This window comes from Mus pahari, chromosome 14 (assembly GCF_900095145.1).
Source record: "Mus pahari chromosome 14, PAHARI_EIJ_v1.1, whole genome shotgun sequence".
Taxonomy (NCBI): Eukaryota; Metazoa; Chordata; class Mammalia; order Rodentia; family Muridae; genus Mus; species Mus pahari.
The window spans coordinates 66,052,138-66,068,842 of record NC_034603.1 but is presented as its reverse complement, the minus strand read 5'-3'; the positions used below and the strand labels follow the sequence as shown (position 1 = coordinate 66,068,842).

Here is a 16,705-nt window from a genome sequence, read left to right as displayed (position 1 = left end):
CAATATACTTTCCAGCCCTTCTTTCTGGAAGGGTTGGGATGGCCTATGACCCTCCAAGGACAAACTGAGTGTACCTAGAAGTACCTACCCTTCACCAGAGAGACACTCCAAGGTCTGTGTCTCTTCTCTCTAAGGCCACTATGTGTCCTACCCCCAGTGAAATCCAGGGGGACTCTATGGCCATGATAAAGGATAACAATTCTCATGTCCATTTGGCCCCAACCTTCCCTGGCTCCCCAGACTGTCCCCCTGCCTTCTCAGCTGTCATTGTTCTTACCAGGGAGGGGTGATGATGGGTCCTGTCCAGCAGCAGGTGTGTGGTGATGAACCAGAGCTCGCTCTGTCTATAGGATGAGGGAATGACTGACTGTCCCTTACCAGGACAGGCTGCTTTATGCCTCTGTGGAGGTGGGGATGTAGACTCCCACTGACCCTGCCTGCCTCAATGACCCCACCCCATTTTGTTGCAGGAGATCAGCATCAACCTGTTTGAAGTGCCCCACCTCAGGCCCTGGGCTCTGGCCTGGTAAGAGATAAGGTTTTGGTTAGGGAGGTGCCAGGCAGGTGTCCTTGTAGCTGGGCCTGAGACAGAAAGAAATGGTGAGTGAAAGTTTGTTTGTGGACTTTTGGGAGCAAGGGAATGCCCTGACCCACGGGACAATTGACAGGGATGGGGGTCAGAGGGAATCACCTGGAAGAGAATGGGGGGGACAAGAGACCCAAAGAATGGATAGCAAGTCATGAAGTCTTATCAAGCTGACAAATATTTATTGTTCCCACACAGGTTATATACTCACAGAAGCATGATATAGGATAAGGGGGGTGGAGTGGGGTCGCTTTGTCTCTGGGGAATGCCCCTGTTTCCAAGAACAGGATATTGGCTGGGTAAAATGTTCACCAGGAATAACAGAACAGAATGGGTTGCTAGGTATATGTTTTCAATATCTATAGCTATTTGTTCTCAACTGGGATAGTACGATCACACAGAATCTAAGACTTTCTGCCAGTAAATACTTATGGCTTACAAGGCAGTTAATGTTCAAACAAGGTTTCTCCCAACAACAGAGGGACTAGAAATGGGCTGTGTGTGTGTGTGTGTGTGTGTGTGTGTGTGTGTAAGCATCCCCCACCATGCAAGGATCTTGTTGCTTTGTCAGAGTCACATCAGGAAAAGAGGTTCAGCCTCTCAGCAGGTAGTGGTGTCTTGGAGGAAACCACAGATGTAGCAGGAAAATAGACTTTACCTAGGTCAGAAGACTCCATTCTGCATGGTCTAGCAACTGTGAAAAACAGGTCTGAGCCAGCCTGCTCAATTCTGGGGGGTGGGGGGGGCACAATTCCACCCTTATTATTTATTAAAAATAAGGGGCTGGTGAGATGGCTCAGCGGGTAAGAGCACCCAACTGCTCTTCTGAAGGTCCTGAGTTCAAATCCCAGCAACCACATGGTGGCTCACAACTACATGTAACAAGATCTGACACCCCCTTCTGGAGTGTCTGAAGACAGCTACAGTGTACTTACATATAATAAATAAATAAATAAATAAATAAATAAATAAATAAATAAATAAATCTTTAAAAAAAATTAGCTGGATTTGGGCATAAAATTTACTTATGCTCCATAGTCCTGCCTGGGAATTATGGTGGCTGGAAGCCCTGCCTGTCTTAGGAATGAATCTAATTGGATGTTTTCTAACCCGTCTCAGAGAACACATACAGCTTGTTTGTATTTATTTGCACAAACACGTCCTTTCAGTGTTTATTATGAGCAATCACGGCCTCTTGGCACATGCCTCTGTCTTAGGTTGAAATAAGCCATAGACCAGTGGCCCATCTTTGACTGCTGGCCCTTATTGCACACCTTTTCCCTAATCAGACAAAAGCCACACTATGCAGTCAATGCATTTCTTCATAGCAATGAATCACTGCCATATCTGAGCTTTGCTGAAGGCCGAGTCTGTAAGGAGGTGACCAACCTGCTAAAAATACAAAGTCCAAAGTTGAAAGGAGCAGGATTAAGGGTGGAGAGGTTCCAGGCACTCTAGTCAGTTACAAATTAGCAATGATCAGACCCAAGTGTGTCCTCCTGGAGTGGGGGAGGTGGCTTCAGGAATCAACAAAAAACTGTTCCTTCTCATGTAAATAGTAGAGGCTATGCTCCAATTTAACTCTGCTTGCTGATAATGATTTTTAGCTATCTTCATTATAGGAATCTTCAATATTGGATTTATTTCTAGACCAGTCCATGATTGAATCAGAATAACTGGTCACATTAAAGGAAAGAGGAGAGTCTTTATAACTCCTCCTTTTATTTAATTTTTCTAAGTCAGTTTCCACAGTCTCTATGTTTTCTTTTCCACAAAGTCTAAAAGCTTGATGCAAGTCAGCTTAGCTTGTCTAATCTGGGACATAGGCAAGCAAAAGTGGGTCAAGAACCTATACCCAATACAGCTTTCCTGTCACCATTGTCAGGGCACTCAGCAAGCTCACATGTCAGCTTGTCACAGGAATCTGGCAGCTAGCATGCTCCTGTAGCATTCTGTGGAGTAAACACAAACATGCCCTCTTCCCCATATTAAATACCTGACCAGGATCATGGCATATGCCAATAAGTGGATCCTTCCATCTCACCTAGGCATGAGATTGCCTAGTTATAGCATGCTATAAGGCACTCAGCAAGAGTTGTTTGGCATCCAAATTTTAAATTTTAAAAATAAAAACTGTGATTTAAATAACATGCATGGGGATATACCTCCCCTCCCCCCCACCTTTTAAAGAAGATACTGTTTTATACGTCCACATTACCTTGGCCTTGAGAAGTATTAAAAATTCCAGTAACATGGGTAACATTAAAATGTTGACAAAAATCTCAAATGCTTGACTGTAATAGTCATTTCCAATATCTGTTTTCATCTGATTTGGAACTAGAAACCCTGAAAAGCTGAGTGGGTATGAGTAGTTCAATCTGTCTTAACACGCAGGCAATTCCTGTCGTGGAAGGCTGACTTCCTCGACCACTGCCAGTCAACGGCAACCATTAACCAGAAATCCCCTCGGTTGCCCTCTGCAACCTGGACCTTTGAAAAACTTAGTGGCCAGGGCAAATACACAACTGAGGTTCGTCAGCAGCACCTTCCCATGGGCCTCCTGGCGCAGTCCGCTAGCACTGCCCTCAATGCCTGTCAGGCAATTCCGGCCAGAGGCTCGGTTATCACACCCCTGACCAAGATCACTAAGGGAGCTCAGGAAGATTATAGCAAATTTGTGAGTCGCCTTCTTGAGGCTGCAGAGAGAACCCTGGGCCCTGAGGAATCAGATAATAAGCTTATTAAACAGCTAGCTTATGAAAATGCCAACTCTGCCTGTAAGGTGTTGTTGCTCAGCAAGGTTAAAGACAAAGACCTTAATGAGATGATTTGGCTCTGCCGTGATATGGACACCTTCACAAGCTGTCCATCTCGCGGTTGGCACAGCCCTCCAGCAGACCAGCCCTCAAAAGGGTTGCTTTAGATGTGGCCCACCTGGGCACTTTGCCTGACAGTGTCCCACTATGTCTCCTTCTAATGTCCCTCAGCCCCCTGCAAGTCCCACTGCCAGGCTCGCACAGCCCAATACCCTCTGCCCACGCTGCAAGAGGGGCAAACATTGGTCCAATGTTTGCCAATCTGCAACAGATATTTTCTGGGAATCCTTTGCCTCCCCTTCAGGGAAATGGGCAGAGGGGCCAGCCCTGGGCCCCCAATTCCATTCCATTTCTTCTGGCTACGGGGGACCACTGGTGGCCAGATCAGTCCCTAGTCTCTGCAGAGCCACCCCAGGCAGTGCAGGACTGGACTTGTGTGCCTCCACCGACTCAATATTAACACCTGAGGATGGCGTTCAAATTCTTTCCACTGGGTCCTTTGGACCTCCTCCGCCTCATACTTATTTTTTAGTTTTGGGGCGTGCCTCCACACCTTAAAGGGACTTACAGTTCACCCCTCTCTAGTAGATAATGACTACATTGGAGAAACTAAGATTTTGGTCAGTGCCCCCCGAGGTTCAGTATCAGGCACAAGCCCTACTGCTACCCCTGGATATTTCCCACCCAGCAGTAGGCAGGCAGCATGGCTCCTCAGACCTTTACTGGGTCCAAGCAATAACCAGGGACCACCCTGTACTCAGACTTAAAATAAATGGCGAAAGTTTTGAGGGCATTCTAGACTCGGGTGCTTGTTGGTGTCTCCCACCCCCACTAACCACTCCCCCTCCACAGGAATACCAGAGTGCTACCCAGTTCTTCCAGAATACAGCGTCCTCAGACCGCCCACTGTCAACGCCCACTCGTCGCCCGGACCAACCACCAACGTCGTCACCGCCTACTCATAGGACCCGCCTTCTGGACACAGCTCCCCTCATCGGACCGACCGTGGGCCATTAAGAGATTGAGACATGCGACATTGAGAGAGACACAGAGAGACAATGGGACATGCGGGAGAGGGTTGGGTTCTCCCGTGTGTAATTAATAAATAATGTTTCTTCCTTGTAGCTCATCCCTATCTTAGGTTGTTTAGCTCTTCAGTACGAACCCAGTCCAAGGTGTTTTCTGCCCACGCAGACATGGCGCCTGTGGCGTGACGCAGAAACACACAGGTGCGGACTCTACTGTAATTTCCCAGAGTGCCTGGCCCTCTGCTTGGCCTTTACAAGCCTCTTTGACCCATCTACAAGGAACTGGACAATCAAAAAATACCCTCCAGAGTTCACAGTTGTTGACTTGGGAAGATAATGAGGGAAATTCTGGCTTTGTTCAGCTTTCTGTGGTCCCTGGTCTGTCCGTTAACCTTTGGGGAAGAGATATTCTCTCTCAAATGAAAGTCTTTATGTGCAGTCCCAATGAAGTTATTTCTCATCAAATGCTTTCCCAGGGCTATCTCCCTAGACAGGGACTAGGTAAAAACAGCCAAGGGAGGGAAGCCTACACCGATAGAGGCCACCCCCAAGGTGGATCACGCGGGCTTGGGCTATAATACCCATTTTTCATAAGGACCATTGCTCCCCCTGCATGCCAGGCAGACAAGATCACGTGGAAAGATGATTCCCCTGTCTGGATTGACCAATGGTCCCTCCCTGCTAAGAAACTGTCCACAGTCATAGAGTTAGTGCAGGAACAGTTGGCAGCAGGACATATAGAACCCTCTACCTCGCCTTGGAACACCCCAATATTTGTTATTCAAAAACGAAGTGGCAAGTGGCAGCTACTACAAGATCTTAGGGCAGTCAATAAAACTATGGTCCCCATGGGGGCCTTACAACCTGGCCTGGTATCCCCGGTTGCCATCCCCAAGAATTATTCTAAAATTGTCATAGACCTTAAGGATTGCTTCTTTTCTATTCCTCTACACCCAGATGATTGTGAACGCTTTGCTTTTAGCCTTCCCATAGTGAATTTTGTAGGGCCCTTGCCTCATTTCCAATGAAAGGTTCTTTCCCAGGGCATGGCTAATAGTCCTACCCCTTGTCAGAAATTTGTTGCTCAGGCTGTTGATCCTTTTAGGCTTCACTTCCCTGATCTTTACATTGTCCATTACACGGATGTCATTCTCCTAGCTCGAACTGATGAATGCCAACTTCATCATGTTGCCCAAAAGCTTATATCCTCTCTTCAGCAGCAGGGTCTTCAGATATCTCCAGATAAAGTCCAAATTCGGCCCCCATTCTTATTTCTGGGGTTTGATCTTTTCCCTAATAAGATTATTTCCCAAAAAATACAAATTAGAAAAGATTCCCTTCTTACCCTTAATGATTTCCACTGGCTAGTTCCTGGTGAGTTGTGGCAGATGGATGTCACCCACTATGCCCCCTTCGGAAAGTTAAAATATATTCATGTCTCTGTTGATACTTTTAGTGATTTTATCTGTGCATCCTTACAGATGGGGGAAGCCACTAAATATGTTATCAGTCATGTTCTCTCCTGCTTGGTGGTTACACAACAACCCAAGATCCTCAAGACAGATAATGGCCTGGGATATATTAGGTCCAGCTTTAAACAGTTTTGTGCTTATATGGGCATCAAACATATTACTGGCATTCTCTATAACACCCAAGGCCAAGGCATTGTAGAAAGGACTCATCAACCCCTTAAAAATATGCTCTTTAAATTGCAGTCTGGAGTGGGGGGAATCTATATCCTCAATCTGGCAACTTTAAGATCCTCCTGAGTCATGCACTATTTGTTTTAAATTTTCTTACCTATGACACTGTAGGCATGTCTGCCACAGATCGCCTTTGGCATCCTTCAAGTGCCAACAATTATGCACAAGCTATGTGGAGAGATCCCTTGTCCAACAAATGGCAGGGTCCAGATCCGGTCCTTATATGGGGCAAAGGACACGCTCGTATCTATGATTCAGGGGCCCAAAATGCCAGATGGCTCCCAGAGTGCCTAATAAAACCATACAATTCATCCAGGGAAGAAAAACCCTGAGAAAAGCTTTCCATTTATGCTTAATTACAGAAAACCAAAAGAATGGCCCAAGAGATGCCTCACCCAACCTTTTGGATCTGGGTATACATTCTTCTGCTATTAAGTGGGTCACAGGTAGCCCTATACAGGTACCAACCATACAATTATACATGGCAGGTTCTTAATGAAGCCAGGGACATAGTTAATGCCACCTCCATGATTGAAAGCTCTCCCTCCTGGTTGCCCCTAGAGGTTGACCTGTGTAAGCTAGCCCTAGGGGCTGGAGAGGTCTGGGGCACTCCAGCCATTTCATGCCACAAGCTCAATACATTACTACACAACAAAAATATAGTACAAACCCTGAATGCTACAATAAGTGGGCCAGGTCCTTTTTAAGTCACACCCCAATTTATGTCTGCCCTGGTGAACACAGAGATCGGTCCCTGGGAAACAAGTGTGGTTATAGATCTAGCTATTACTGTGCCTCTTGGGGCTGTGAGACTACTGGAGACACCTATTGGAAACCTTCCTCTTCCTGGGATCTTATACAGGTTAAGAGGCATAATCTGCCTAAGGGCAGCCCTAAGTGGGCCCCACCACCTATAACAAAGGATGTGATTCCTGGTGTAACACCTTGCAAATCACCTTTACTGAAGTAGGGAAGAAGTTCACCTGGGAACACTCCCGGGGAGCAGAATGGGGCCTTTGAGAGGTGAGGTCCCAAAAACTTCCCAACGAAGGATTTGCAACACAAAAGAAAGAAGACACAAGCCTGAGGCTCCTCTGAACTTTGCATTAACTGAAATGTAAATGTATTTTAATCTGAGCATCTGCCTGAGTCCTGGCCCAAAGATTATCCCTCCTGCAGTGGGGACAGATCCCAGGGGAACAATCTGACTGTCTGCCTATGCCTCTAATTTTTGGACAGTCTTTCTTAAGAGGATTTATACTTAAAACATTCCTTATAACCTTAGTGCTGTGAAATCATTGCTTGTACTGTAGTCCCCTGTCAGGCAGCAACCATAGCCAAACTGATTGTATGATTGTCCAATTTCTGCACAAAGACAAATATATCCAGGTAAGTCTGTCTTTGCTTTGTATGGCCAGATGGCCACAGTGAGCTGCTTTAGGACTCTCATACGATGATTACTCTCATAATCATCCTAATTAACAATATATTTGATTGCAAATCTTAAGCTTGCAATCAAATTACATACTGCAGTCAATGGAACACTGGCAATTTTAACCATAATTTTTAAGTTTCTGTTGCAATATTAGAATATATCCATAACTTTTGGAAAGCAAAACCCAATTTTAGACAATCTATATTCTTTAAAATCAATACCGAAATCATCCCTTTCATGTTGACTGCCAACTCGTATATGAATGCATGACAGTGCAACTTTTAATGCTTCATAAAAGAGACATTGTTTTAAATCTTATCCCTTACAAGTGTAGTTTCTAGGATTAGAATTACATAAAATATTATCCCAACGTAGATGTATCCTTAGAGGCCTAGATACCTGGGCTGGTTACTGCCACATGCTGTTGTTTAAAATGACTCCAACCCTGAGTTGTCAGTTTTAAGCTAACTTTCTTGTTACCAATGTTATACCTTTTAATCATACCCAATAACTTATGAGCCAATACTCTATGACCAAGACATGCATAGCATATTTATACCTTTAAGACCAGTCACAAACCAAATGAAGTGGCTACACGAATCTTATAAATTTAGACCAAGGGCTGGTGAGATGGCTCAGCGGTTAAGAGCACCTACTGCTCTTCCAAAGGTCCTGAGTTCAAATCCCAGCAACCACATGGTGGCTCACAACCATCCATAAGAAAAATCTGATGCCCTCTTCTGGAGTGTCTGAAGACAGCTACAGTGTAAACACATATAATAAATAAATAAAATCTTAAAAAAAAAATAAAAATGAATAAATTAAGACCAATAAAAGAACTCTTACTTTTTCTAGCTATAATTTCAAGAGAAAGAATACTTTGTCATTTGCTAAACCCAATAATCATAACTGCAGAGATTTTTTTCTAGGAAAAAACAACTATCAGCTTATTTGCCTTAGAACTAAGAAGCTGCAGACTCCTTTTCAAAGCAGCTTTTCAGCAGGGCTTCTCCTGCTGTGCTTGACTCCTGGCTAAGGTGTGGGGCAACTTTAATCTGCCTCCACTGTGCAGACTGAGACTGAATCAAGAGATGGATAAAGTTCAAACCATTTTTTCTTTTCAGCAGGAAACATAGACCATCAGTCATTCAGACAACAAAACAAAAACAGACACAAATTGACACGTGGACAGATTGGTGCACCAAACACAGACCATACAGAGAGGGTAGAGAACTTGGTGTAACCAGAACTAAGCATGTCTCCTGTAGGGGCCAGAGAGAAAGCAGGATGTCTCCTGATTTCCTTCTGTCCTTGGGAGAGATCTCCACTTTCCTTCTCTCCCGATATGTCTCTTTCATGTCATTTATATATCTAGCATCTCCCTCTCTTTTTTGTATTTAGTTTTTTTTTATTTTGTTTTAATTTATTTTATTATGTAAACCCTATTCCTCCCACCTGATGCAGTTCTGGACTGTGGACAAATGCCTGTTTAGAGTTTTCCAGTCCCATCTTCCACTGTCAACCCCTAGCTGATATCAGTGCTGGACCAATGCTGACTCAGTCTAGCCTGTATCCTTTTTNCACCCTTGCAATCAACAGCCTTCAAAAGATGAAATTTGTAGCATTAACATTAATGCTGTATGTTTCTTACTGTGCAAGATACATCTTCTTCTGTTTTCTGTGGAGGCCCAAGTCAGTTTACCCCAAGTCCTTCTTTCTGCTTTCAGGCCACTCATCGGGGGCCACCTGTAACCACCAGCAGCCACGGGTTACTGGGTTCCTGAAAGGAAAGATGGGGTTTGGATGGGAAAGGTGTCGAGAGAAATAACGAGACCAAGACAAGTTTCTGATCAAGGCCCAGTGCTCACTTAAGAGTCTGAGGTTATACAGGGGGAGGGGGAAGCATCCCCCACCATGGCAGGATCTCATTGCTTGTCAGGATCACATCAGGAAAACAGGTTCAGCCTCTCAGCAGGTAGTGGTGTCTTGGAGGAAACCAGAGATATGGCAGGACACTAGACTTTACCTAGGTCGGAAGAGTCCACCCTAAGTGTCCTAGCAAATGTGGCAAACCAGGTTCGAGTCAGCCTGCTTAAGGCTGTGGGGGGCACAGCCTTTTGTAACTTGGCAGCATCACTGCTTCTCTAAGGATATGGAACATATGTGCACACATACTCAGAGGAGGATCTCAGTGGTAGGATAACAGACAGCCCAGGATGCTGTGGGTGTTCAGCTGTCTCCCTGTAGGTCATTCAGGAACTTCCCCTGTCTCACTCTCTGATGTGTGTGAGTACAATGCTGTTCTCTTCAGACACCAGAAGAGGGCATCAGATCCCATTACAGATGGTTGTGAGCGACCATGTGGTTGTTGGGAATTGAACTCAGGACCTCTGGAAGAGCAGCAGTCAGTGCTCTTAACCACTGAGCCTACTCTCCAGCCCCACCCCCTTATCTTTCTTTAGTCACTCCTTGGAAATAACTTAAAAGAGGATTCTACACACACAGGCAGGTCTCTAGGATACAATTTGTGTGGTTTGCTGCATGGCTGTATGAAGAATCAGTTTTCTGGAGATCCCCTTGCATTCTGGTAGGAGTGAGGAAAGCGTCTCCCACTCCACAAAACACCTTGAAACTTTATTACTCTACTTTCTCAGAATCCTCCCACACTTTGTCCCACCTCTCTGCTCCCTATTCCTCATCCCCTTTCTTTCCTCCATTCCCATCCTCTTTACCCTGGCACAGCTATCAGCCTCTTAGACAGACAGCTAGAGCCCCTGTTTGTTGTCAGGTGCCCATCCCCCTTAGGAGAGGCAGAATTGGGGGTTTGAGTATATGGGATACATTTGTTATATGGCCGTACTTGTGCAGTGTAGCCTCCCTCAGCCTAGAGCAGGCTGGCTCAGACCGGTTCCCCCACTGTAAATGAGACCACCTAGGGTGGAGTCTTTCGACCTAGATAATGTCTATTGTTCTGCCACCTCTGTGCTTTTCTCCAAGATGCTACCTCCTGAGATACTGAACCTGTCTTCCTGAAACATTCCTAAATAAGCAACAGCCTGGCTACAAAATGTTGGAGATCCTGGCAACAAAGCAAGGAGAGTCTGGCTTGGTGGGGGATGGGCCTTCCCCCTTTAAAAGCTCAGACTCTTAAGTAAACTTCGGGCCTTGATCAGTATCTGTGTCTTGGTCTCATATTTCTCTCGCTGTCTTTTCTCCATACAGCCCCAGCCTTCCTTTCAGAAACCCAGTTCGTGTAGCCGCAGGTGGCTACAGGTGGCCCCTCGAATGTCCCGCCTGAATACTGAAGCACCAAGTGAGTGAACACTCTCTTGGTGAAGCGCCACGAGGAATAGAAAAGAGAAGAGGGTTTCAGACACAGTAAGCAACATTTTGTATTCGTGCTAGCGCTGGCTTAAACTTCATTGGGTTTCCTGTTGGCGTGAATGCGCAGATTGCAATGGCTGCCTGCTGCGTTTGGAATCAGTTACCGACTAATGGTATCTCAGTGGAAGCTTAGCCAGTATTCGGCAGGGTCCTGATGAGCTTTTCCAAATTTTCCTGGATAGGCTATTAAAAGCGGCTAGTAGAATTCTTGGAGATTCTCACACGGGAAATCCTTTCATTACACAATTGGCTTATGAAAATGCTAACACAGTGTGTCGCTCCACTATTTGGCTGCACAAAGGACAGTCAGACTTAGCGGGGTATATTCGTCTTTGTGCAGAGATTGGGCCTTCATATAATCAGGGCTTGGCCTTGGCTGCTGCTTTGCAAGGAACCACTGTGCAAGCAATGCTTGCACTGAAACGAGGCAAGAAAGCATGTTTTTTTGTTTGTTTTTTGTTTGTTTGTTTGTTTTTGGATTTTTCGAGGCAGGGTTTCTCTCTATAGCCCTGGCTGTCCTGGAACTCACTTTGTAGACCAGGCTGGCCTCGAACTCAGAAATCCGCCTGCCTCTGCCTCCCGAGTGCTGGGATTAAAGGCGTGCACCACCACGCCCAACAAAGCATGTTTTAAGTGTGGAAGTTTGGGTCATTTTAAAAATGATTGTCCTAGGAATAGGGGTGCCGAGCGGGCAATCAGTTTATGCTCCAGGAGTTTGTCCTCAATGCACTCAATGCAGGAAGGGTAACCACTGGGCCAGAGACTGTAAATCTAAGACAGATATTCAGGGCTGTCCCTTGTCGGGAAATGTGAAGAGGGGCCAGCCTCAGGCCCTGAGACACCCACAGGACACAGCATCTTATGGGGCCATGAAGCTGCTGCCCATCCAAGAAAGTCCGTTTTTTAACTTATCAGGGCAACCCCAGGAAGTGCAGGATTGGACCTCGGTTCCACCACCCACAGAGTATTAACCCCAGAAATTGGAGTTCAAACTCTGCCTACAGGAGTTTTTGGACCTTTACCTGCAGAAACTTGTGGTTTTCTTTTAGGATGAAGCAGTTCTATTGTAAAAGATCTGCAGATTTATCCAGGTGTTATAGATAATGATTATGAGGGAGAAATTAAAATTATGGCTGCTTCCCCTCATGATATTATAACTGTACCTGCTAATCAAAGAATTGCTCAACTTATCTTAGTTCCCTTGCATCTGCTACCATCCAGATTTGTTAAGAATGAGAGAGGACAGAGTGGCTTTGTTTCCTCTGATGTGTACTGGGTTCAATCTATTACTAGTCAGAGACCTAACCTTAAAGTAATAATTGAAGAAAAAAAGCTTTGAAGGATTAATAGATACTGGAGCTGATGTAACAATTATTAGAAGAGAATACTGGCCTTCAACTTGGCCTTTGTCTGATAAGCTTACTTACCTCCAAGGAATTGGTTATGCCAATAACCCAAAACAAAGCTCTAAACTGCTAACCTGGAGAGATGAGGAGGGCAATTCAGGACAAATTCAGTCTTATGTTATGTCAAGTTTATCTGTTACCCTCTGGGGAATAAATTCCTTGTCACAGATGGGCCTTATAATATGTAGTCCTAATGAAGCAGTAACTAAGCAGTTGCTAAGACAAGAATTTTTGTCTGGTCTGGGGCTAGGAAAGGAAGGACAAGTTATTAAGTCATTTGAAGGGCCTCAGTCTCACTCTAAAACAAGAGGCTTGGGGTATTTTCTGTAATGGCCACTATCTTGCCTTCAACCCATGCTGATAAAATTCAATGGCTTAATAATATTCTGGTGTGGGTTGATCAGTGGTCTTTACCAAAAAAAAAAAAAAAAAAAAAAAAAAAAAAAGCTGCCTATTCGATAGTGCAGGAGCAATTAGAGGCAGGGCATTTAAAAAAATCCCACTCTCCTTGGAATACTCCAATATTTGTTATCAAGAAAAAAAATCCAATAAATGGAGATTGTTACAAGATTTAAGAAAGGTTAATATTGTTACAAGATTTAAGAAAGGTTAATGAAACCATGGTACCAATGGAAGCTTTACAACCTGGGCTTCTGTCTCCAGTAGCCATTCCTAAAGGATATTATAAAACTGTGGTAGATTTGAAAGATTGTTTCTTTACTATTCCTTTGCACTCTGAGGATTGTGTAAGATTTGCTTTCAGTGTTCCTTCTATTAATTTTAAGGAACCTATGAAAAGATATCAATGGACAGTTCTTCCTCAGGGCATGACTAATAGTCCTACCTTATGTCAAAAGTTTGTGGCACAATCCATTCAGCCTGTAAGACAGGAATGGCCAATGATATACATTGTTCATTACACAGATGATGTCTTATTAGCGGGAAAAGATCCTCAGGACTTGCTTTTCTGTTATAGAGATGTTCAACAGGCTTTAGCTGATAAAGGACTGCAAATAGCTCCAGAAAAGGTAAAGACTCAGGATCCTTATAATTATTTGGGTTTTAGACTTACAGATCAAGTCATTTTTCCCCAGAAGATAGTCATTTGCAGGGACAACTTAAAAACTTTAAATGACTTTAGGTGATATCAATTGGCTTTGCCCATATTTAAAGCTTACTACAGGGGAATTGAAACCTTAATTTGATATTCTTAAAGGGAGTCCTGATCCTACCTCCCCTAGATTTTTAACCTCAGAATGATTGCTGACCTTACAACAAGTAGAAAGAGCTATTGAAGGACAGTTTGTTACTTATATAGATTACTCTTTGCCTTTACATCTGTTAATTTTTAATACAACCCATGCTCCTACAGGGTTGCTGTGGCAAAAAGCCCCCCTAATGTGGATACATTTGAGGATATCTCGTAAACATAGTATCCTGCCATATTATGAAGCAGTAGCCCAGATGATTATGCTTGCAAGGAAGCAGGCACTGACTTATTTTGGCAAAGATCCAGACATCATTGTTCAGCCTTATAGTGTAGATCAAGAAACTTGGCTGAAGCAGCACAGTGTAGATTGGTTGCTTGCTCAAATAGGATTTGTTGGAACTATAGATAATCATTATCCTCAAGATAGGTTGATAAAATTTTTAAATGTACATGAGGTGATATTTCCGTATATGACATCTTTACAGCCTTTGTTTAATGCTCTTTTGATTTTTACTGATGGCTCCTCTAAAGGACGACCTGGGTATCTTACCAACAGGTAGTCATAGAGACTCCTGGGCTCTCAGCTCAGTTAGCAGAGCTGATGGCAGTATTGAATGTTTTCAGTCTGTGAATGATGATTTTACTATTTTTACTGATAGTTTATATGTTGCACAGTCAATTCCTTTGATAGAAATTTGTGGTATATTTTATTTTAATACAGCAGGATCTCTGTTTTCACAATTGCAAAACATCATTCTTGCACAAAAAAAGTCATTTTATATTGGTCATATACGAGCTCCTTCTGGTCTTCCTGGACCTTTAGCTGCAGACAATGATTGCACTGACAGAGCTCTAATAGGAGAGGCCTTAGTTTTAGACCCTGTTGCATTGGCTAGACATGATCATGATAAATTTAATCTCTCTAGCTATACCTTAAGACTCCAACATAAGATCACTAAGGAGAAGGCAAGAATGATTGTAAAACAATGTCCTAACTGCCTTACATTATCTCTAGTTCCACATTTAAGGGTTAATCCATGAGGCCTTACGCCTAATTATATTTGGCAAATCGATGTAACTCATTATGCAGAATTTGGAAAGTTGAAATATATACATGTTTGTATTGACATCTGTTCAGGATTTCATTTTGTTTCTCAGCATATGGGAGAAGAATCTAGAAAGGTTTAGCCTCTAGACCATTGTTTACAAGCCTGTAAATGCTATGGGATTGCCTAAAGTCATTCAGACAGATAATGGGCCATCCTATACTGGCAACAATTTTATTTCATTTTTTTAGGAATTTGGTATTGAACATAAAAGTGGAATTCCTTATAACCCAATAGGACAAGGAGTTGTTGAACGTGCTCATTGCACTCTGAAAAATTGGCTTTTAAAAACAAAACAGGGGAAATTATTCCCCCAAAGATCACCAAAAGCACATCTCGTTTTTGTCCTATTTGTTTTAAATTTTTTGCAAACTGATGTTAAAGGTCACACTGCAGCCGATCACCACTGGCATCCACTTACTTCCAGTTCATATGCCATCATTAAATGGCAGGACCACCTAACTAATACGTGGAATGGTCCAGACCCTGTTTTAATATGGGGAAGAGGTTCTGTTTGTATTTTTCACAAAAAGAAGACAGAGCTTGATGGCTGCTTGAAAGAGTGGTTTGTCAAGTGGACATAGACCCTGAATTTTCTAGTAAGTATAATTCCAATCTTGATGATGGATAAAAATCTTTATTTAGCCAGAAGCTTTAATTTGGAGCACAACCTCCACTTTTTCCTGAGAATTAACAGCTTTTCTATTGGTTCCCAAAGCCACCTCCCCTACACCAGGAGGCCAGAGCTTGAGCTTGATCATTGCTAATTTGCAACTGAATAGAGTACCTGGACTTCCCTACAGACAACCTTAATCCTGTTGCTTTTCAACTTTTGGGTTTGTATTTCAAGCAGGTCAGTTACCTCCCCACAGGCTCTCCTTCAGCAATGGCAGAAATTCATCGATATGAAGAAATGTATTGAGTGCACATAGTGGCTTTGGTCTGATTGGAAAAAAGGTGTGCAATGAGGGCCTCCAGCCAAGGGTGGGCCACTGGGTCTATGACTTATTTTCAATCTAAGACAGAGGCATGTGCCAAGAGGCCATGGTTTGTTCATAATAACACCCCAGAGCCTTATTTGTGCAAATAAACACAAACAAGCGGCACATTTTCTCCAGGATGGATAAGAATAAGTTCATCGAGACTGAAGTCCTAAGACAGGCATGGCTGTAAGCCACCATAAATCCCAGGCAGGACCACGGAGCATAAGTAAATTCTAAGCCCCAGTCCAGCTAATTTTTATTATATAATTAGGGAGGAACTGTAGCCTCCCCCAGCCTTGAGCAGGCTGGCTCAGACCTGTCCGGCCACTGCGAACAAGACCACCTAAGGTGGAGTCTTCCGACCTAGAGAGGTCTACTGTTCTGCCACCTCTGTGCTTTTCTCCAAGACACAGCTACCCTACCTGCTAAGGGACTGAACCTGTCTTCCATTAGACATTCCTGAATAGGCAACAACCTGGCTACAAAATGATGGAGATCCTGGCCTGATGGGGGATGGGCCTTCCCCCTTTATAAGCAGAGACTCTTAAGTAAACTTTGAACCTTGATCAGTATCTTTGTCTTGATCTCCATACAGCACCGTCCTCCCTTTCAGGAACCTGGTTCATGTAGCTGCAGGTGGCTATAGTGCAGAAGTGTGGTACATGCATTATACAATTCTGTTTTCTGATTCCCCCTAGATTTCTACCTCTGTCCTGTTTCTTTTTGTTATTATTTTTCTTTATTTACATTTCAAATGCTATCCCGAAAGTTCCCTATACGCCCCCCGCCCCTGTTCCCCTACCCACCCACTCCCACTACTTGGTCCAGGCCTTCCCCTGTGCTGGGTCATATAAAGTTTGCAAGACCAAGGGGCCTCTCTTCCCAGTGATGGCCGATTTGGCCACCTTCTGCTACATATGCAGCTAGAGACTCAAGCTCAGCAGGTACCTGTTAGTTCATATTGTTGTTGCACCTACAGGGTTGCAGCCCCCTTCAGCTCCTTGGGTACTTTCTCTAGCTCCTCCATTGGGGGCCCTGTGTTCCATCC

The 16,705-nt window shown here is 44.0% G+C and overlaps 2 protein-coding genes across 2 annotated transcripts in view; both read right to left on the bottom strand.

Annotated features, from left to right (window-relative positions):
* LOC110332449 (gasdermin-A2-like) overlaps positions 1-298 on the bottom strand; it is a 9,794-nt gene extending 9,496 nt beyond the window's left edge. The window contains exon 1 of the mRNA XM_021213688.1: positions 278-298. The gene's annotated coding sequence lies outside the window, so the exon portion shown is untranslated. The remainder of the gene's footprint in view (positions 1-277) is intronic.
* A 2,725-nt stretch (positions 299-3,023) lies between these two features.
* Positions 3,024-16,705, bottom strand: part of LOC110331856 (gasdermin-A-like) — a 28,214-nt gene continuing 14,532 nt past the window's right edge. Inside the window, exon 11 of the mRNA XM_021212722.1 lies at positions 3,024-3,303. Within this exon, the coding sequence (XP_021068381.1) occupies positions 3,024-3,303 (280 nt within the window). The remainder of the gene's footprint in view (positions 3,304-16,705) is intronic.